The 21,748-nt window shown below is 37.6% G+C and overlaps 2 protein-coding genes and 1 long non-coding RNA gene across 33 annotated transcripts in view; 1 reads left to right on the top strand and 2 right to left on the bottom strand.

Annotated features, from left to right (window-relative positions):
• Rim (Rab3 interacting molecule) overlaps positions 1-21,748 on the top strand; it is a 66,476-nt gene that overhangs the window by 2,680 nt on the left and 42,048 nt on the right. For all 29 annotated transcript variants that reach the window (XM_089466711.1, XM_089466682.1, XM_089466705.1 and 26 more), the window contains exons 3-7: positions 11,716-12,855; positions 15,353-15,557; positions 18,162-18,287; positions 18,359-18,757; positions 19,717-20,302. In XM_089466711.1, the coding sequence (XP_089322837.1) occupies positions 12,746-12,855; positions 15,353-15,557; positions 18,162-18,287; positions 18,359-18,757; positions 19,717-20,302 (1,426 nt within the window). In that variant the 5' untranslated portion in view covers positions 11,716-12,745. The remainder of the gene's footprint in view (positions 1-11,715; positions 12,856-15,352; positions 15,558-18,161; positions 18,288-18,358; positions 18,758-19,716; positions 20,303-21,748) is intronic.
• On the bottom strand, positions 501-4,233 carry LOC149270915 (uncharacterized). 3 transcript variants are annotated; one of them, XR_016269709.1, is made up of 3 exons: positions 3,464-4,116; positions 3,230-3,289; positions 501-3,143 (listed from the first exon to the last, which is right to left on the bottom strand). It is a non-coding gene; the product is annotated as an uncharacterized LOC149270915 (long non-coding RNA). The 3 variants fall into 3 exon arrangements; XR_016269708.1 differs by lacking the exon at positions 3,230-3,289 and having other exon boundaries at positions 501-1,749; positions 1,836-3,143; positions 3,464-4,068; XR_016269707.1 differs by lacking the exon at positions 3,230-3,289 and having other exon boundaries at positions 3,464-4,233.
• On the bottom strand, positions 16,030-18,134 carry LOC149270914 (uncharacterized). Its single transcript, XM_089466909.1, has 2 exons — positions 17,181-18,134; positions 16,030-17,109 (listed from the first exon to the last, which is right to left on the bottom strand). The coding sequence occupies exon 1, from the start codon at positions 18,034-18,036 to the stop codon at positions 17,614-17,616; it is 423 nt and encodes a 140-aa protein (XP_089323035.1). The 5' UTR covers positions 18,037-18,134; the 3' UTR covers positions 16,030-17,109; positions 17,181-17,613.

Raw genomic sequence — 21,748 nt, 5'->3', positions numbered from 1 at the left:
ATAGCAGCTTGGGGCTGGGAGCTGGGGTCCTGCATAGATGGGCGGCAAATTTAATTAAAAGTTAAACTTGTTAAGCAACAGGGACGAGCACAAGCAACTACAGCAGCAGCAGCAACAACAACAACAGAAACAACAGCAACAACAGCACAAATAAAGTCAACAGTAGCAACAGGCAGTCATTGAATCGATTTTACTTTCAGTTTACTCGGCAGTCCGCTCAAATTGGCAAACGTCACGAGTCTGAAACAACAATCACAAATGACAGCAGCAAACAAAGCCAAAGACAAAGACTGCCAACACGAATTGCAGATACCCTTTGATAGAGAATATCTTGTCAAGGCTTGCTACAGAAACCTCAAACAAAAACATTTTGTAAATAAATCTAGATATGTAGAATAGGCCAGAATCGGCCACCTTTGAGATGTTTATAAATTACTAGCTGGCCCGGCAAACGTTGCATTGCCCTCTATATTATTTCTAGGTAAAAAATTGTTGAAAGCTATGTTGTTCAGGCTGGGATACACTGATAAATTTATTAATCGGATTTTCATTCAAGCACCTTGTTGTAAACGACATTCTTCGTTTTTTGGTCGGGTGCAAGAACAAATAATGCGGATCGTTTGCCAACACGTGAGCATGCCACGTACAATTGACCATGAGAAAAACACGCATTTTCTAGATTGAGGCCACAAATAGTCAAAGATTGGCCCTGTGACTTGTTGATCGTCATGGCGAAGGCAAGACGAAGCGGGAATTGAATTCGTTTAAATTCAAAGGGCATATCTGTTGAGCTCATCGGAATCCTAGGAATAAGAACTTCCTCATCTTTAAATTTTCCTTTGAGTATCAACGCGTGAATCACATTGCTCATCAGTTTTCTTATCACCAAACGCGTTCCATTGCACAGTTTTGGTTGGTTTAAATTTCTAAGCATGCAAATCATGGAGAATTGCTCTTTTCATAGCTGTGTTCATTTCTTGACGCCGGTCAAGTTGTTCTTCCATATTGCCCATGAAGTATATTTGCAAGAATTTTTGCTGTGCATCTTCAATAGGTTGCAATGATCCAATGCGATGGCAAATCTGGCCTTGAATCTTTAAATTCAAAGCCATAGTTATAGTTATATTTACAAACACTATTTACAGAAATCTAACAAACTACATTATTCAAAATTTTTTTTTTGGCAGTCATAGAAAATAAAATTTTTAACGTAAATTACCTTAAATATCCGTCTCCAATATTTTCCGCCCCAAATTATGTCATTTGGAAACAGGCATTGTATTTTTGAGTGTTCGCTAGAAAATGTCGTGATTCTAGTGTTTCGCCATAAAGCAGGGAACGCAATGGCTATGGTGACCGCTAATGGCAATGTCACTTTACCACTAAGGCAGCACAAACCGGGCGTTTCACCAGCAAACTTCAATGCGCCACAATGCTAGCAAACAACGTCCATTGGACCAATGCAAACTAAACGATTCAAGCTGTAATCAATGGTGCAATCATATCGAAACGCTGCTCGATTCAAATCAATCCTTGAACCATTTCTTATTGCCATTTCACGGGCTGCCTCTCTTTGAGAAGCACGAATTAAGGCCCTTCTTCCCTGGGTACTAACGCGGAGCCTTTCTCGGGCGATTTCTCGCTCTTCGTCAGATAATTGACTCGCGCTATTCCGTTGCCTAATTGCATTATGGGTCCGCCGGGAAAGATTAGATCTTCTAGGATGCGGCATTTTTATTAATAGTAATACTGCCCTCGCACAAAACCATATAAAACAATCGAGAAATATAAATATAAATAATTTACACAAATTTATGTTTAAGACAAACAAATACCTGAACTTTCGAGATATTTAGCTTTTGTAAAAGTCCAAAAATACAATTTTTAATAATTAACTTTTTTTTTTTTAATTTCGAATTTTGAATTTTGAATTTTTTATTTATTTTTGATTGTTAGGTTTTAATCTTTTGATTTTTTTTTTTTAATTTTTGCAGATTTTTGATTTGAAATATTTATAAAGTTTAAAAGTCCGAAAATATAAAAAGCCAAAAATACACTTTTTAATAATTACCTTTTTTTTTTTTTAATTTCGAATTTTTAATTTTTTATTTATTTTTTGAACAGTCAGGTTTTAATCTTTTGATTTTTTGCAGATTTTTGATTTGAAATATTTTTCCTTTTGATTTGAAATTTTTTTTTTTTTTTTTTTTTTTTGAATAGTCAGGTCTGCTCGAGGTCAGGAGACCGTAGACTGACTGACTACATTTATTTATTTACTTCTACACTATTGTCAAAACTGTCACTGTTACCAAGCCTACTGGGTATAAAAAAAATTTGAACATTTGGGGAAAAAACCGCGTTTTTCAAGTATTCGGCAAATTTTTTCAGTATTTTTAAGACCCTATACTAAACTCGTTGCGGAGACAAATCCAACAAATCAAAAACCATGCAAATTGGTTCAGCCCAAATCAAGTTATAAGCAGTCTTCACTTTTACACAACTTTCTTTTATATATATAGATTTACAAACACTATTTACAGAAATCTAACAAACTACATTATTCAAAATTTTTTTTTGGCAGTCATAGAAAATAAAATTTTTAACGTAAATTACCTTAAATATCCGTCTCCAATATTTTCCGCCCCAAATTATGTCATTTGGAAACAGGCATTGTATTTTTGAGTGTTCGCTAGAAAATGTCGTGATTCTAGTGTTTCGCCATAAAGCAGGGAACGCAATGGCTATGGTGACCGCTAATGGCAATGTCACTTTACCACTAAGGCAGCACAAACCGGGCGTTTCACCAGCAAACTTCAATGCGCCACAATGCTAGCAAACAACGTCCATTGGACCAATGCAAACTAAACGATTCAAGCTGTAATCAATGGTGCAATCATATCGAAACGCTGCTCGATTCAAATCAATCCTTGAACCATTTCTTATTGCCATTTCACGGGCTGCCTCTCTTTGAGAAGCACGAATTAAGGCCCTTCTTCCCTGGGTACTAACGCGGAGCCTTTCTCGGGCGATTTCTCGCTCTTCGTCAGATAATTGACTCGCGCTATTCCGTTGCCTAATTGCATTATGGGTCCGCCGGGAAAGATTAGATCTTCTAGGACGCGGCATTTTTATTAATAGTAATACTGCCCTCGCACAAAACCATATAAAACAATCGAGAAATATAAATATAAATAATTTACACAAATTTATGTTTGAGACAAACAAATACCTGAACTTTCGAGATATTTAGCTTTTGTAAAAGTCCAAAAATACAATTTTTAATAATTAACTTTTTTTTTTTTAATTTCGAATTTTGAATTTTGAATTTTTTATTTATTTTTGATTGTTAGGTTTTAATCTTTTGATTTTTTTTTTAATTTTTGCAGATTTTTGATTTGAAATATTTATAAAGTTTAAAAGTCCGAAAATATAAAAAGCCAAAAATACACTTTTTAATAATTACCTTTTTTTTTTAATTTCGAATTTTTAATTTTTTATTTATTTTTTGAACAGTCAGGTTTTAATCTTTTGATTTTTTGCAGATTTTTGATTTGAAATATTTTTCCTTTTGATTTGAAAATTTTTTTTTTTTTTTTTTTTTTGAATAGTCAGGTCTGCTCGAGGTCAGGAGACCGTAGACTGACTGACTACATTTGTTTATTTACTTCTACACTATTGTCAAAACTGTCACTGTTACCAAGCCTACTGGGTATAAAAAAAATTTGAACATTTGGGGAAAAAACCGCGTTTTTCAAGTATTCGGCAAATTTTTTCAGTATTTTTAAGACCCTATACTAAACTCGTTGCGGAGACAAATCCAACAAATCAAAAACCATGAAAATTGGTTCAGCCCAAATCAAGTTATAAGCAGTCTTCACTTTTACACAACTTTCTTTTATATATATAGATTTTGATTAACGAAGTTAGTCCTTAGCTGCTGAACACTCTTTATTTTATTAATTCTATTAATTATGTTTTCTGCTCTTCCTCCATTCTTCACGATCTATACAATTCGAGCCAAGTTTAAAATCTGCTAGTTTTAGACTATTCTCATGTTCTCCTTTAAGAAAAGCACTGTTTAGTTTGCATCATATTTTTGAGACAATTGTAATCAAGCTAGCTAAATAAGCTGCTAAAAAAAGGCTAAACTTCTTTAGTATTTAGCTCTATCACTTAAATATTAATGTTTTTAGTTTAATTACTGATATAATTTTTAGCTGATTTTTATTACTATTTTTAGCTGATTTCTTATTACTATTTTTAGCTTTATCTCAATTTTTAAAATTAATTTTTTTATTTTCATATATGTTTTTGTTTGAAAAGATTAGATGACATACGTATCAAAAATAAGTTTTACCTTCCACGCAATATAATTAGTCCCCGGCTAAACTTCTCTGTTGGATTGTTGACATTTGACAGCCACTGTGTATGCCCTTCTGCTACTATCGCCTGCTTGAAGGGGCGTTGTCAGTGGTCATCCACTCGGTTGCCCTGACAAATGGCTACGATGACGACACGCGACGTCGTGGCCCGTTGATAGAGCGACGCAGATAGCGGGCGTACGGACGTCATAAATGTTTGACAATGCACACGCGTCGTATGTCGTATGAGTAATAGAAAATCACCCATACGCCCCGTGCCCCTTCTCTGCGCCCAATGACACTGGCTTAGCTGCTCAGCTTGCCGTGTGTAGGCGAAGCTTGTTAAAATTATTGAGTCAGCTGGCAGCAGTTGTACTTGTCTCATGTCTCATGTCTCTAGTTGCTGTTGTTGCTCTTGCTGTTGTTGTTGGGTTCAATGGGTGCATAAAATTGCTTTTTGTGTCCCTATGTCATCGCTTTTTGACATTTGCACAACATTTGCAATGTCAGCTCCCAAGTGCCTGGCATCACTTCTCTCTCTCTCTCTTTTCTGTCTCTCTCTCTCTCTTTTCTGTCTCTCTCTCTCTCTCTTCTGTCTGTTTCTGTCTCTATATGTTTCTCCAATTTTGTTTGGCCAGCTTTCAGGGCATATTGCCGCCCTTTCGCCATTCCCTCCGTGGCAGTTAATGCCCCGCTCATTGTAATTGATAAGTTTTGTTCACGAATAAATACCTATATACATATATATATATTTTGTATTGTCCTGGTATTCAATGTGGCTGTCGTTGTCGTTGTCATTGTTTAACACATTTGTTTCCCTCTAATTGCATGGAAATTGTGCGTTCCATTGTAAAAGTTGCACAGGAAGCGAACGGGGCGATTGCTTTTGTCCTGTCTCCCATTCAGCCTCTCTCTCTCTCTCTCTCTCTCTCTCTCTCTCTCTCGCTCTTGCCCACACAATTTTGCTGTTTGACTTAGTTTTCTACGAGAGTCTGGCCCGTTTTATAAATGGCTGCAGTGTGACCAGCAGTGTCGTTGCACCAAGCCGAAAATACATGACCAATACAAAAGTTGCTAGAAAAAAAAGAGAATATTTTTACTTTTTGGGACTTGAATATGAAGAATTATAATTACATGCACGCAAACAACAGTACCCGAATTGCAGCTGAAATGGGCCATTAGCTGAGAGTTCAACAGAACTTTCTGTGCCAGACAAGCGTCAGTAAGAACAGCAACAATAACACCAACAACAAGAGCAGCAACAACAACAATGAGGGCTACAAAGTGGCCAAGTCATTGGCTCTTTTATTGGTTTGGCTTTGGCTTTGGGCTGCAAAGGCGACTTGGCCACGTTCTCTTATAGCTGTATACGCCAAGAAATAAACTAGCCACACACTCACACACATACACTCAAACACTCGTACACGTAAAGTGAGTGCATTGCACCCGGTGACGTTCCCAAATGATGCACTGAAAAAAATCTGCATAATTTTTCAATCGCCGCGGGAGATGACGTCCTTAAAAATTACAACAAATTCAAATAAAAATGCATGTTTTATATAATAGAAAATTACATTTTCATTGATTGTTGGCCAACTGTTCGAGACTGATAAATGACTAGCAGGATAGCCCAGTTACCAACTCGTCAGCCAACTGCAAACGGCAACGGTTGCCCTTTCACATTCAAGTGCCACACGCACCAGCAAATTAATTCTAAGTGCACTCGCAGGCAAACCAGAGAATGAAAATGCATTTCAGTTGAGTTGAGCCAAGCTGAATCGAAGAACTTGGCATTGTTTCTTTATGCCATGGATTGAATTAACATTAATAGTTCAAGTCACAGAATTAGACAGAATTGCTACTCGTGGCTTTTTCCCTCCGATCAGACACCGAAAGTAAAATGCCTGATTGCTTCAAGTTTCAAATTTAAAATGAGTATGAGGTTGGATATTAGGACATAAATAATGTTTTTCTACTCGAATCCCTCACATAAAATTCAGTAAGGTATTTACCTGAGGACTTATTTTGATATAGGAAACGCCAAATTATGAACGCATTGCGATTTTTAAATATTTTTATTTTTTATTTCTAACCTAACTTATTTGGAAAACTGACAGAAAATTTAATGAGTTTATGCATATTAAAGGCACTATGTTATTTTAATTAAATTCAACAGTTTGATGGAGTCATCTATGAGTGCATGCATATACATATTATAATGATATTGTTTGGATTAGTCCATATCTGGTAAATCATTAACGCTATGATTCGTATTTAGTACTTCGTATTTAGTAGTTGCTTTAAAATATACATATATACATTTATACTTTTCCTTAAATTGGCTTTATATTTTATTAAGTATGGAATGTCTTGATTCTATATATTTATTTTATATACAAATTCATATATATTGTTGATGAAAAAGCAGCGATGTGGCCGGATTGTTAAGTATCATATATTTTATTTCATGTGTAAGCGTATAAGAATATCTTTTCAATTCGAACTAGCATTCCAACCTCTCTTCTCTTCTTTTCTATGCCTATCTTACAAATACCCAGCAAACTGTCACAAATAATTAGATGCAAGCCTCTTAATTAATGGTTTAACCCAACATTGGTTTTCACTTCGATTCGCCTCTGTTGCTATAATGCACTTTGTCACATTAAATTACTAACAATATTTGCGTGGACATTCACTTTTACAGATGGGAGTTAATTAAGCGAACAGTTAAAGTAATGTGTCACATATTATAAACCTACTTTTATAATGCGAAAACAGTTTATTGAAATAAGCTTTCATTGCGGTTGCAGTGGAAAATCACAAAATGCTCTCTCGTACGAAATGCTGTAATTGATGGATGGAAATGCCAGCCAAGTGCGGGGGTGTTGGCTGTGAAGCTGAAATGGGCTTATTTCTGAATTCGACAAGCCTAACGAAAGCTTTTTGTATATGCTTATATATTTTGACCTTTGGACTGTGTTGCGCCCGTACCCTTTGCCCTAACAGCTTCTCCTGCAATCGCAATTGCTAATTGAAAGTGTCAATTAGGTGAGCTAGAACGAGCCATAGATAGCTACTGCGATAGAGGCAGATAAATGGACAGTGAGAGAGAAATAAAGAGAAAGAGAGTGGCTGCATTGTGCTCAGCTGTAAGCAGTTTCGACTATCAGCTGGCTATGAACTTTCACATTTATCATGCGGGCTCGCACTGGCTTGTTTCTTATGCAGCGGCAACGCGGCGTATGTGTAATGTGTGCAACAGCCTTGATTAAGAGCAGCGTAAAGCGCAGGCCAACTGACCAGGGGCCACGACTTGACCCTTGTGGCTTATTTCTTTTCTCTTACCTTTGTGCTGCCTGCCCTTTTCATTATTATTATTATTATTATTTATAATTCATCCTTGTACCTGTTAAGACTTTTTGTCTCTGAGGTTTATTTATATTTATTTACCTCGTTTTCAGCTTTTTGATTGCGTTTTGCTCTACTTGCTTACAGAAACACACACACACACACGTAGAGCAAATACACATACCCATACAGCTACATTTATCAAAATAGACATATATACAAGTATATTTATGTATACAATGGCATACTGGGAAATATTGTTGTGTGTTTTCATCGCTATGCCTGTGTTTCTCTCTCTCTCTCTCGCTCTCTCCAACTTTCGCTCTCTGTGTTTTATTTTTTTTTTTGGCTCTCAGAGCGCGCGCTGTGGTGAATTGTTAACCCAACTCTCTGTTACGGCAAATACCACGCATATACCAGCTCCCTCCCTAAATTCTCTTTCCTTCTCTTCCTGTCGGCTAAAGTTTTCGCTTTTCGTATTTTGCTCGCTTTACATCAAGTGGAAAGCATTCGCCTTTCCAGTTACCTTGCCCCTTTTAAGTTTTGAGTACGTCAACAATTTCGGACAAACTTTTTACTTCATACCAAATCTACCTGCAAATTGATCAATTTGATTTTTTGCCAGTCTGGCAACACAGCTGGCTGTTGTCTGGTCCTCTGACCCTTGAGGGCAAGGCACACGATTTACAGATGCTGGGCGCATAAAACGGCAGCCTAAGCTCTTGTTCAGGCATCAATTTTGCATGAATATTTGTCGCCGTTATTGTCTATGCTCCAGTTCCTGCTGCTGTTGCTGCTGCTGCTGCTGCATTTGCTGCATTATCAATTCATATGTCCAAGGAGCTGAGCTGCCAGCGACACGAGCGCAACGCGGCTATAAACACCCTAGAAACTGGGGCTTATCTCGCCTCAACTAATCCGGGGCTCCACAGAGATTGGCACGGGTCGTGAGGGAATGGGGGAAGGGAGAGGGTAAAGTGCGTGGAGCCTCCTTGGGTCGTGCACTATGTGCGTTCAACTGTGCTTGTTTATGCCCCTCGGCCAGCAAGTGTTCCCGTTGCCACATCAATTGGCACTAGGACTTTGCGTGCGTTACAAAACAAATATTTGTGCACTTATGTTTAGTGTTGGATAACGCATTCACAGGCATCTCTTACTCATAAGCATAAAGTTCATATATTTATTGAAGGTTTGAATTAAATAAACTTAAATGTTTGCTTTATATCTACATATATATCGATAGCTGAAATATTGTTTATAATACGTTAAATTTACACTTAGTTTGCAGAAATCAAATATTTTAATATTCAAGGAAAAAACAAAATACATCTTCAGATCATTTTAAAACTGTTGCAAGATAAATAAATTTCTCTCATGTTGGAATAATATAATATACCAATACAATTTCAAATACAAATACATCTACTAATGTAGGGAAACATGTTTCCCTGTGTAGTTCACAACCTTGAATAGGTCCTGATATTAAATAAATATTTCAAAAACAGACTTTAAATAAATATAAAAGTAAATAGAATAAGGAAGAGTTTTGAATCTTATAATCAAGTTGATTGCATTATCAGCTACATTTTAATCTGCTTGAACCTTAGTTGCAGTTATTTTTAATACGTAAAAAAAATAATACAACTTTGCAACTCGCTCTGCCGCTTTGCTTAGCTGAGCATTCACATTAAAAATGTATGGCTAAATGTAAGTTTAACTTGATCTGTTTTCTAGAGTCTTGCCTTGAGACAGAGGCAGCAACTCATTTGATATGCTGCATCTTATCTGCATTGCTGATGATGTGCCAGATTCGATGCCTGACCTGCTCTATGCGACTCCAACACAGCTGCCTTGACTGGGGTCGATATCCTCTCAATATATAAATTGCATACCCAAGCTTAGGCTGTGCCACTTCTCCCACTCTCAGTCTTCATCCCTCTCTCTCCCTCTCCCTCTCCCACTCTCATTCTCTATTTCTATTTTATATGACTACAAAGATAATGTCTGTTCTATAAAATTAGTTAATTTTGAAGTGCAAACGCCGCATTTGCCATCAGCTTGCAGGAAACTGAACACTCATGCCCACACATACACAAACACACTCTCACGCACACAGACACAGACACAGCACCACACTTAGGAAATGAGGCGCGTGAAAGGTTCTTGCTGCAGTTTCCTTATCTTTTATCTTTACAAGGGCTCTCCTGCAACGAGTTTCCTACTCCTCTTCTCTCCTCTCGCTCTCTTTTTTATATCTCTTCATCTCTCTTACCCCGTGCATTTCGTAAACTGCATCAATTACATATATACATATAAATATATCTATGTATATATGTATGTGTTTCTGTTTGTGTCAGTGCTGCCAATTCAGCCTTTTTTCGGTCAGATCCGGTGTTGTTCTCAGCTAGTATTTTATGGAAATAAATACAGTAAAATATCAATTTTCAAAAAGAGATATATATAAATACATAAATATTAATATATACTTCATAAATATGATATTCCATCGGAATATCAAATAATTCTTGGCTTATGAAATCTAATGAAATTTAGTAATTAAATGTTTTTATAATTATTCACGAAAGTGAAATTAGTATATTCGTTTTTATTTACGGCACGACTCACCCGGCCGGCTCAACTCTCCTCTCACTCCGCTCCATTATAACTGACTGCATTCCCGAAATTCCTTAAGAGACTTTTATAAATGTGATTTATTTGACGATGATCGAAAGATAAAACCTAAACTTATGGCTGTGATAAAAAAGATATTTATATAAAATTTTAAAATTAACTATTGATAAATATTCTCAATTTTGTTTTGAGGCTCCTATTATGTTTTTTTTTTTTTCTTTTTCTTATTTTTGGTTTAGTGATTCTGGTCGGATGGCGGATTTTGTGTTAGCTTTGTTAGCTTTGTTAGCTTAGCAACACTGCCAGTTCACTGGCGTGTGGCCTCTTGCAAATATTCGCATTCTGTATGTGCGTCACCGAGTCGACCACGACGAGTAGCTTGCCACCCTATTGCTGCCAGTACACCTGGCCCCAGCTGCGAGAGAGATGCTATCCCCCTCCTTGACCGTCTCGCATTGTGATGCCTGCCCCTAAGGCTTCTTGTTTGCTCTGGCAGTTTGAGGGTCATAAATAATTGCCGCGCTACACACGTTCGGATTGTGTGACCAACTTGTATGCCTCCGCTCTTGCAAAGTCCTCAATCCTCTGATCCCACTCTCTTTCTCTATCCCGATGAAATGGTCATTTCTGCTCTGCACATCAAATTGTTTATATTTATATCATTAAAAGATACTGTTGCCAATTTTTAAGCAGTGTGAGGAATCATCACACATTAATATATTAATATAATATAATAATATTATTAATATAATATAATAATATTATTAATATAATTTACATCATTAATATATCTGCCTACTGTATCATGTATATTAGCTGCCATGAATTAACACTCACTCAACAGCACTTTTCAACAATGATCCACGAATACACGTTGCTGTACCATTACGATATTTTTTCATTGATTTTTTTTTTTTTGTTTTTTGTTTTTTTTTTTTTTTTTTTTTTTTTTAATTTCCACAGGTTATGTTCATTCTACTTTTGAGCTCTTTCATCCAATGAAACATTGTACTTCTTCTCTATATGAATGTATCTATTAGTGCATTTGTGGGGTTTTTGTTCGTTAGCTCTGTTGCTATTTTTAAATATTTTATGCTTTTATCTGATGTAGATTGGAATGAATTTGATTACATATATCTTAAGTTATTTTAAAGGTCCGTTCACTAATAAAATCCTGTGTTTGTTTATACATAAAAACTTATTCTAAAATATTTTTATAATGTATAGACTAAAATATATAATTATCGCCTCTTAGAATATAGAACTCTGTTTATCGATACTCTAATAATATTAATATTAATGTTGACTTATATTAATAATATATATCTAATCTTCTCTTGCTTTTTTCCTCCCACCTCATCCACTCCATTTACAGTGCTGACCACGGATTTTGCACTGCATAAAAATCGCGCGCTGATCGCAAGACTCGCTTTCCAAAGATGGCATCGCCCCACAGAACTCAACAACAAATCAAACATGAACAACATCAACAGCAACAACCATTCGAGCAGCAACTACAAAGGCAACAGTCAGCATTTCTAATAATAACAACAACAAAAACAACAACGGCAGCAGCAACATCAAGAGAAGCCGGACATCATTGCAGATCGCTAGCGAAATGAAACAAAAACAGAATCGAGGCGAATTTCAAATGTTTAATTCAAATTTTGCTTTTAATATGAAAGCGACTTAAAACTACGAAAATAGGGAAAGAGGAACTGACCTTGAAGGGTCAAGTGCAGCACACACCCATACACGCACACACACACAAACACACTCAAAGCACATCTACACCCACACATACGCACACATATGCATACTGTTACTCCACCCACACATTCATACGGAACACAGTGAAAGGGCAACTGCAAAAACTGATCTGCGTCATTGTAAAACGTTTCAACGAATTTCCAAAAAGTCTACAACAAATACAAAATTACAAAACAAAAAAAAAAGCAGCAAAACCGTCATCTTAAAAAATTCTTAATATTAATAATATACAAAAAAAAGAATAACAACAACAACAAATCAAATAGTAAAAAAAAAAGTAAAATTTAGAAATTTGCTCTGTGATTTTCTATCAGAATGGTTTATTAATAATCCAAATAAATTTAATAATAATTATAATAAATACAAAATATTATATTTATAAATATTGCCTAATTGCATTCAAAACCAAATGTTATTTAAATATATATACATAAAGAGAGAAGCTTTAAAAATTCCCAAAACCAAAACAAAACCAACAAGAAATTCTACAAAGTCGTAAAGTAATTCATTTATTATAGCAGCGATTTGCTAACGAAATTAGTGCAACTAATATTTAGTTTTTATGTGCGAAACCAACAAAACAAGCGCATAATAACATAAAGAACCAGTTCGGGAACCAGTGCCAGCAGAACGCCATGGACGAAATGCCAGATTTGTCGCATTTGACGCCGCACGAGCGCATGCAAATTGAAAATGTGCTCATGCGGCAGAAGCAGGAGGAGGAGAAGCAAAATGAGATAATGCGGTAAGTAGATTCGGTAGCACATTACATACAAACGATAATATCATATTATATAGATAGGGATATCAGATAACGGGTTATGCAGATAGCAGATAGCAGATGTAAGACAACACTTGTTTTGGGTTGTGATACTCGTATATGTAAATATAGATATTAAATTATAAATGAAAGATAACACAGGTAAACAGATAAGGGATAGCGTCGTGTAGCGGGGCCAGGTCAATGCCTCCACTATTAACCAAAATTGCTATCATTACATCGTCAACAGTGACATGCTTAACAGGACTGTTAAAGTCCTGTTGTAGATAAGTAAGCTAAGTAGTTCTGTCACTCTAGTGGAATGAAGGGCAGAGATCTGGCTCGTCCTTCTTCTGTTTTTTTTTTCGATATGTAATAAACAAAGCCTGAAAATGATTCTTGCACACGCTCCGAGCAAACGAATTCGGTTCATTCTTTAGGTACATTGCCTAAGGAGCGATACGATTGACATTCGCGCAATGAGACTTACGAACTGAGTATTGAGAAATACAATGATTCAACTTAAGCAACTTCAAAACACTGTGATTACTTAAAATTGCTCTAATCATCATCTATCAATTTATTGAGATTACGATTCCTCACCGAGTTTTTCTTTTCAATGTGTGAGATTTTCAATTAAGACTCAACTCTGCTGACCTTTATCTTCTTGTTCTGTAATTTCTTATTATGACAGTCCCGCCAACTATCGATCGTCTCAGCTATCGACACGTTTAAATGTTAACCTTAAATCTTATAGTGGCTTACTATCGTATTTCTGGTCTTTTAATAAATTAATAGATATAATGTCGCTCAAAAGATTATAGTAACGTATATAACGTCGGCGGCAACGCTCGCATCTTCCTAGGCTGGTGGTATCATCACAAAATAGAAACAAACTAATTCATACCTTTTCCCCCATTCTGCCGCACCATCCCAAAAATTTACAAATGTCTTATCAGACTGAGATTGCCCCAGTTGGGAAAACTAACTATATATACATAACTACATATATTATAATATAAGTAGATATGTATGTATATAAGTTTAGCTCGACTACACTAGCGATTATGGGAGCCGAATCCTACATTCCCGAAGACTTGTAAATAAACTTACTCAGTGAAATGAACCCGTTTTCATACTACTGTGTATCTAATTACAAGTTTAGTATAAGCTCTCTCTCTCCCGCTCTCTCTCTCTCTCTCTCTCGTCCGAATTTAACCGAAAAATACCAATTGGTTGTATACCACTAGGTTGTGTTCTCCCCCTCAGTTGATATTAACTTGGATGCAGACATATGTAGGTATAAAATATATATAATGAAAATATAGACAAGTAAGAAGGCTCCAGTCGAGACTGCTCGACTAGGAGAAGCCTCTGAGCTGATATTCTAATCATTCTGCACCTATTTTATGCACACATACATACACATGCATCCACACGCACGCATAAGCCTGCGCTCTGCTAACTGCGCAGTAAGCAGCGACTGCGCTTGGGCTGCGCTGCAGTGTGGGCTATATTATGAGAATTTATTTGTTGAATAATTTCTTTTGTAGACATACGATCTTAATGAAACTTTCAGAACATAATCATAATGTGTATACATTTCAAAGCACAAGTCTCTAGTACTTGAAATGCGTTTTTTACAAATTGGAGGAGAAGGGGGCGTGGTATCAAAAATCTGTAAATTATAAAATCTTTGTATCGATTAACTTTATATACAACGCGAATTTGAAGACTCCAAATCTAAAAGTGTTCAAATTAAGCTAAAAAAAACAAAATCAATTTTTCGATTATTCTCGATAAAAAAGTTATCAGACGATTTATCGAAAAAATAAAGCAAACTCGTACTGCGTATGGTACACACGAGTATGCATGCCGAATTTCAGCTCTCTAGCTCGTATAACTTCTGAGATCGACGCACTCATACGGGCGGACGGACAGACGGACAGGGCTATATCGACTCAGCTCGTCGCGCTGATTAAGATACTTTGTGGGGTCTGCCACGTCTCCTTCTGCCCGTTACATACTTTTTCACAAAACCATTATACCCTGATTTCCCATTTTCAATGGGTTCAGGGTATAAAAAATATATGATGGCATTATTTTGCAGTCAATAATCAGATTAGGAAATTGTGAATATCTAAATTCCAATAAAATCAGTTTTTGCTGTTTCATAAGAACATTCTGAAATAGTTTTCAGTTAGGCTCAAATTATATGCTTATTATATAGTATATGCCATTATGTATTTCAAACTAGATAACTTCGGATGGATCAACATTAGAATAAATAGTACATAATAATAGCAACATATAGTGAAATGTAAGAATTTTTGATTTTAGAGGTAAATCCAGCTAAGCTTCAGGGACTACCTTCAGAACTGTCATGCTGTCGCCTATTTTTAGCCAAAATCCTTGTTGTTCCGATGCTTAAGTTTTTTTTTTTAAATCTAACTAAAAATCACATTCAAATGGATTTTCACAGACGCAAACAGGACGAAGTCGTTACGCTGGAGATGCAAATCAGACAGCGATCCGAGCAGCAGAAGAAGGCCGGCGTCGAGCTGGATGCCACCTGTCACATATGCCTTAAGACCAAGTTTGCCGATGGCGTTGGCCACATTTGCCATTATTGCAACATACGCTGCTGCGCCCGCTGCGGCGGCAAAGTAACGCTGCGCAGCAACAAGGTAAGTGCAAGCACACCTCTCTCCTCCCTTTCTCTCTTTCTCTCTTTCTCTCGCTCTGTGACCCTCTCTCACTCTCTCGTCTCTCGTCTTCTTACTGTCCATGGGAGTTGACAGCGTGACACATTTTACAGTTCGCAATTTCAAGAGCCATTAGACGCGGCTGTCACTCGACGACGTGTGGAGCCAGCTCCATGCAAGGCGAGCTGAAGCCTAGGACAAGGCGAGGCGAGGAGAGGTGAAGTCTGCTCATTTTCCAGCCATTGATAAATTGGATGACACTCTGTCGCCAGCTATACTGACGACCTCCTCTGCCGCTGCTACGGCTGCTGCTGCTCATTGAATCGACCCCATCGCTCATACGCTCCCTTGGCCAGCGTTCGCTCTTACAATTGCCCAAACGCCGCGTGAGCCACTCATAAATAATCGCCATCGCGAATCTCGCCGAAGCCTTGCCCACACAAAGCCCAGAAAATATTTATTGGGTGTTTATTTTTTTTTTTATTAGTTTTAAATGACAATGTTTTTGGGGGTCAATTCGACACTTGATTTCTGGCATTGAGAAGCGCTAGCTAGCTCACAAGGCTACTGAAATTGAATCTTAAAATAGCCAAAGCCATTAGCTTAGCTATGAGGGAAAACAAACTCTGAAGTAAATTCAACTTGAATAATCCAATTCTAATTACATTACAATAGTGAAAGATGGATAGATTTTTTCATTTTGATTATAAATATTATGCTTATTGATCGAGATATTTCAGGTAGATTGAACTTTATTTAAGCAAATTGAATACATTATATTATATTATCACTCTATTGAGCTTTCAGTTTGACTATCAAGATATTTGTACCTATTTAAAGAGCTATCGATGCGTGCACGAAATTTTCAAACGATAATCAAATGGATTAAGGGATATTGTTGAAATGTACGTACCAGTCAGAAGGGGGTTTAGCGAGTTCTATAACGTGTGTATGTTCTTTATCTGTCCGTTCGTTCGTCTGTCCGTATGTGTAAATGAGTTCATCATATAACTTACAATCAGAGACTTGCAAGTCCCTCTATAGCACACGCAGATAGTGTTGTTCCAAAATATCAATAACCATTTCCTTTAATGTAAAACCTCTATTGAAATGCAGCTATGAAATTAAATGTCGAGTTTATTTGTATATAAACTATCCAAATATAGCTCTATGTGTATTTAATAGAATTTCGATTTTTGTTATGTTGTAGAAATCAGCTTAAAGTTTTGTCACAATCTTTGAATTGATGTATCGTAAAGAAATTTCTATACTATTCCCATTGAATTAAAAATATGTAGATTGTATGTTGAAAATTGACTGAAAATCGGCTAACCCACATGAAAAGCGTTATTAAATAAAATGGCCCATCCACGTGACAAGCAGAGCTGAACAGCGTCAAACATCTTTGCATTCTGGTTCCTTCTAAGATCCAATTGCCGCTGTTACATTATAATTTTAGGGGCACTAATGCCCTAAAATGCTTTACATAACCAGATATTGAGATGTTCATCTAATCACCATAGAATTTAAACACCTATATCATTAAAATGATTTTATTTAGTTTGAAAGGAAAATCTTCAACTAGTTGAAACGCAAAGAACTTACAGCATCTCTAGTGCATCGAGAGCTCATAGATTTTGGTTACCATATTGAAATTTAACAAAATACAATTGCCTTTGGGATGGAGCCGGGAGTGGAGGCTGAGCATTTCAGCAGTTGGCACACCATTTCACATTGCATTGCATTTCAATTACACGTTTTTCAATTTTTATTTAAGCCAGCGAGCCGTGACGGTCTGGCTGGTTGGCTGGCTTTCTATTGGCATGGCGGGTTATCATTTGCTGGCCACGTTGCCAAACGTTCTGTTGAAGCTTTGCCAAGATGCCACACACAGACAAAGGCACAGACACACACACACACACACACATGCATAGACGTTCACACACATAGATGGTGGAACTGCAAAGTCTTTAAAAATTTCTGCATGGAGACGAAAGCGATATAGAATTTCGATTTCCTTCTGGCTCTTCCGGCCATCTCAACTTTGACTGAAATGAGAGGCGCGGAATATGAGCGACATGTGAAGCAAACGATAAAGACTCTGTTGCCTCTGCTCCATATCGTGCTCCACTTCGGGCTGGAGGCTGCTTTCGTTGTCCACGCTATACTCCAATTGGTCGTCGACATCGTCCAGCTGCTCTAGCTGCTCCTCCTCCTCCTCTACTTCCTCCTCCTCCTCCTCCTCCTCCTCCACCTCTTCCCCTTCTGCCAGCTCTGTCGTGTGCCAGCAAAAGTGAAAACTGCAGAAGCCCGCGAAATATTCACCTCGACCACGCTCTATGTACGTAATCAGGTGGCAGCTAAAGGTGTTCCATAGCTCCCACAGCTCGTTGAAGTAGAAGAGGAGCGTGGTGGGCGCAATGAACTGATGCAAGTGATTCTCATCTAAAGGCTGTGACATATTCCCCCCAAAAAAGCAAAAAACCAAAAAAAAAAATCGAACGCTAAAATAGAAACTAAGTGAATATTTTTTGGGTGGCAGCTGCTGACGTTAATCTCACTCACTTGATTCTGTTCCGCTTGCAGGTGATCTGGGTGTGTATCCTGTGCCGCAAGAAGCAGGAGCTGCTCTCCAAAACGGGCCAGTGGATAAACAAGACGGCGGTGCAGCAAGATGGTTTCATACGGCGCATCGAACCCGACGGCAGCAGCGTAAGTAGATTGAATTTCAAGCTAAAGGGAAATCAAGTTAGCTCTCGCTCTCTTACCCCCTCTCTTTGCAGGACATCTCGCAGCAGGCCATTGTCGATCCACGCGATTCGACGGACAAGCGGCCGAAGCTGGAGCGCACGCGCAGTGCTGCCGAGAAGGAGAACCTGCCCATGCAGCGGGCTGGCAGCATGCTGCGTCGCCAATATTCGCAGCAGGAGCAGCCAACGAATCGTCGCCTCTCCGTCTCCGACAGCGGCATGGAGCCGCTGAGTCCTGGGCAACAGCAGATGCAGCAACAGCAGCTGCCACAGCGCCAGCGCATGCAGCCCATGAATCCGCAGCAGGCGCAACAATATCAACTCCAGCAGCAACAACTGCAGCAGCAGCAGCAACAACAACTGGGCTACGGACAGCAGCAGCATCCACAGAGATCGGGCGCCTATCCAGAGGATGATCCGCGTTACTATCAGGTGAGCTTATGGAATTGAGAATGAATTTTAGATAAAATATAATAATTTGAATTTATTTTGAAACTATTGAAACTAAGGACTCTGGTATATAGCAAACATAATCTGATTTATCAGGAGATTGTAACTAAGATATGCGAATAATAGATACAATTGATAAATTGTATAAAATATAAGTAAGCGATATAAGTACACAGATTTTGTATAAAATTGAAATTGATTTATATATTTATTTATTATATAAAATGATGTTGATATAGGTAGTACATAAATATAGTAACACTGAGGCAATCTGATGAAAATGAACATATAAAAATGCAGTTCAAATTTTAGTGAGAATCAATTTAATGATGTAATTAGAAGAAGATAGAAGAGAAAACAAGTCTAGATGAAAATACAAATATAGACAGATCAAGAGGGAAAATATGAGGAGAACAAATATGTGAAGATATGTAAGGAAGAGGACAAAAAATACGATGAAGCCTGGTCAGAAAACAGCGAAGCGTGCAGAGAGAAAAGCAAAGAGAGAAATGTAAGGAATATGGTGAGATGCAAAATAGGAGAAGTGAGAAGACAGAAAAGAAAGAAATGGAAAAAAGCTGAGGGAAGAAAATAAAGAACAGAGTCTGAACAGAATGTAGAAGAGAGAATACAGATGCTAGAAAATAGAAGGTAAGAAGTCGATAAAAAGAAGGAACATGAAAAGATAAAAAAGAAGGGAAAAAGAGAAGAAATTAATAAAAATATACTTGCCAATTTGAAAAAATTTAAATGTGTGCATATTATATTGGAAAATCAGTAAATAAAAATTAATAAACATACTTGGCTTCAATAAATAATATTTATTTATTTATTTATTAAATATGAAATAATCATATAATCACGAATAATCGAATAACAAGAATGACATATTCACTTCGTTTTCATAACGTGAAAATTTATGATTTTATCTGTCCCTGCAGGGCGAGCTGGATGGTCTGATGCGACAACATCCACACCTGGCACATCCGAGCCAGGTGCAGCAGCAGCCACAGCAGCAACAGCAGCAACAGCAGCAGCAGCAGCAGTCGCAACAGCAACAACCACAGCAACATTTAATGCCGCAGCAGCAGCGATTCAATGCACGCCAGCAACATATGCAACAGCAGCAGCAGCAGCAACATCAGCAGCAACAGCTACAGCAGCCACAGCAGCAGCAGCAGCAACAGCAGCGAATGCTTCAACAGCAGCAACCGTATCAAGGATCCTCGACACACGCGCAGATTCATTCGCAGCCAGCGCAACTGGGTGGGGGCAGTGGCTACCAGAAGGCGCCACCGCTGACGCGCAACCTGACGATCAGTGGGGGCCACGCCATGGATGCCACCACCTACAATCAGCAGCAGCAGCAGCAACAGCAGCGGCGCTCCTTGGCTGGCGCACAGTACGCCTCACAGCAGCAGCGATCCTTCAGTAGCTCCGAGGAGGAGTTCCAGAGCCATCTAATGGCCGCGCAGGCGCAGGCGCAGGTGCAAGGACATACCGTTACAGCTGGCAGCGATTACGACGGTGAGTGATTTCGTTTTCTCCAATTAGCACACCCGTATGCCTCTATCTCTCTGTGTCTCTCTCTCCCTCTCCCTCTGTCTCACTCACTCTATTTGTACGCTACCTCTATCACTCTGTTTCCGTTTAAGAGCCAATAATTTGATTGGCCCCAAAAGCGCTTCTAGCTCTCTCTCTCTCTCTCTCTCTCTTGACTTTTATATCCGTGTGCGTTGATCTCTATTTCTAAATAGATATAAGGGCAAGAGAATAAAGTCTTTGGGTCAAAATCTAACCAAACAAGGCTTCACGCTTTTCTCTCTCTCTCTCTCTGCTCCTTTCTACATATAAGCGCGAAACATATATTTGTAAATATAATATATATTTTTCTATTTATAGAAAAAATATATATTTCCGTCCATATATTTTATGACCCGACTACAAAGATACAAAAATATTTAGAGATTAAAATGATGTAAATTAACATATGTTTCTATGTTATATGCATATATCTTTCCATGTTAATTTAAATTAACATCAATTTTTCCAAAGCCGAATTACAATCGTGTCCCTCCCTTTATATAGGTATAATTCTCTTTCTATATATGTTTTATATACCTCTACCAACCCGTCTTGTCTTTAACATTCTAAGTGTTTAGATGTTGTATATAAAAAGTATGCCCAATTTTTGTTTGTTTTTTTTTTTTTTTTGTTTTTTTTTAACTGTTTGTCTCCCATTCCCTATCTGTCTCTCGCTTTTCTCTTTCTGTCTCCCTCTTGCTCTCTCTATCTCTTTCTCTCTGCCTTTCTCTGAAACTCTCTTTTGACTCGCTCGCTATGTCAAATTATGTTTATTACAAATAAATATATATATTTATACATATAAATATTATATATATACCGGTATATGGGTATATATGTATGTATACACATATATGTATGTATATATGTAATCTCTGTCTTTCATTGGTGCGTTGTCTTTTCGTTTAGAACTTTTGCCTTTATCATTAATGAAGTTTCTAAGCTACAATTTCCAACATTTCCATCAATTTTGCTCACACAGTTTCCCAATGTCTTTCTTTATGTGCATCTTCTATATATTTAATATACCATTAGTTAGCCAACATATAAGTTTGAGATAAGCTTTATATACTAGTCAGCTGTAAAAGTAAGTTAGTCTTTAAGCTGCACTCTTAAGTCTTAAAGGGAAACCGATTGGGAAGGGAAAACTTTTTCAAATGCCGCACAAAGGGAAATGCGTTGCACAAATAGATGCAACACAAATATTGGTGGCACTTGATGGTCGGCCGCAGTCGTAGCTGTAGTGGCAACATAAACGAAATAAAATAAAAATAAATTGTTGACCAGGGGCAGAGCATGCTGCATGTGGCAAGTGGCAAGCGGCAAGTGGCAAGTGGCAAGTTAGCAAGCTAGCAAGCTGGCAAAAGAACCGCGTTGCATACTTTTAGG

Source organism: Drosophila arizonae, chromosome 2, assembly GCF_054131065.1.
Source record: "Drosophila arizonae isolate 15081-1271.41 chromosome 2, UAZ_ARI_1.0, whole genome shotgun sequence".
NCBI classification, from domain to species: domain Eukaryota; kingdom Metazoa; phylum Arthropoda; class Insecta; order Diptera; family Drosophilidae; genus Drosophila; species Drosophila arizonae.
Note: the sequence above shows the minus strand (reverse complement) of the source record. Positions and strands in the feature narration are given on the sequence as shown.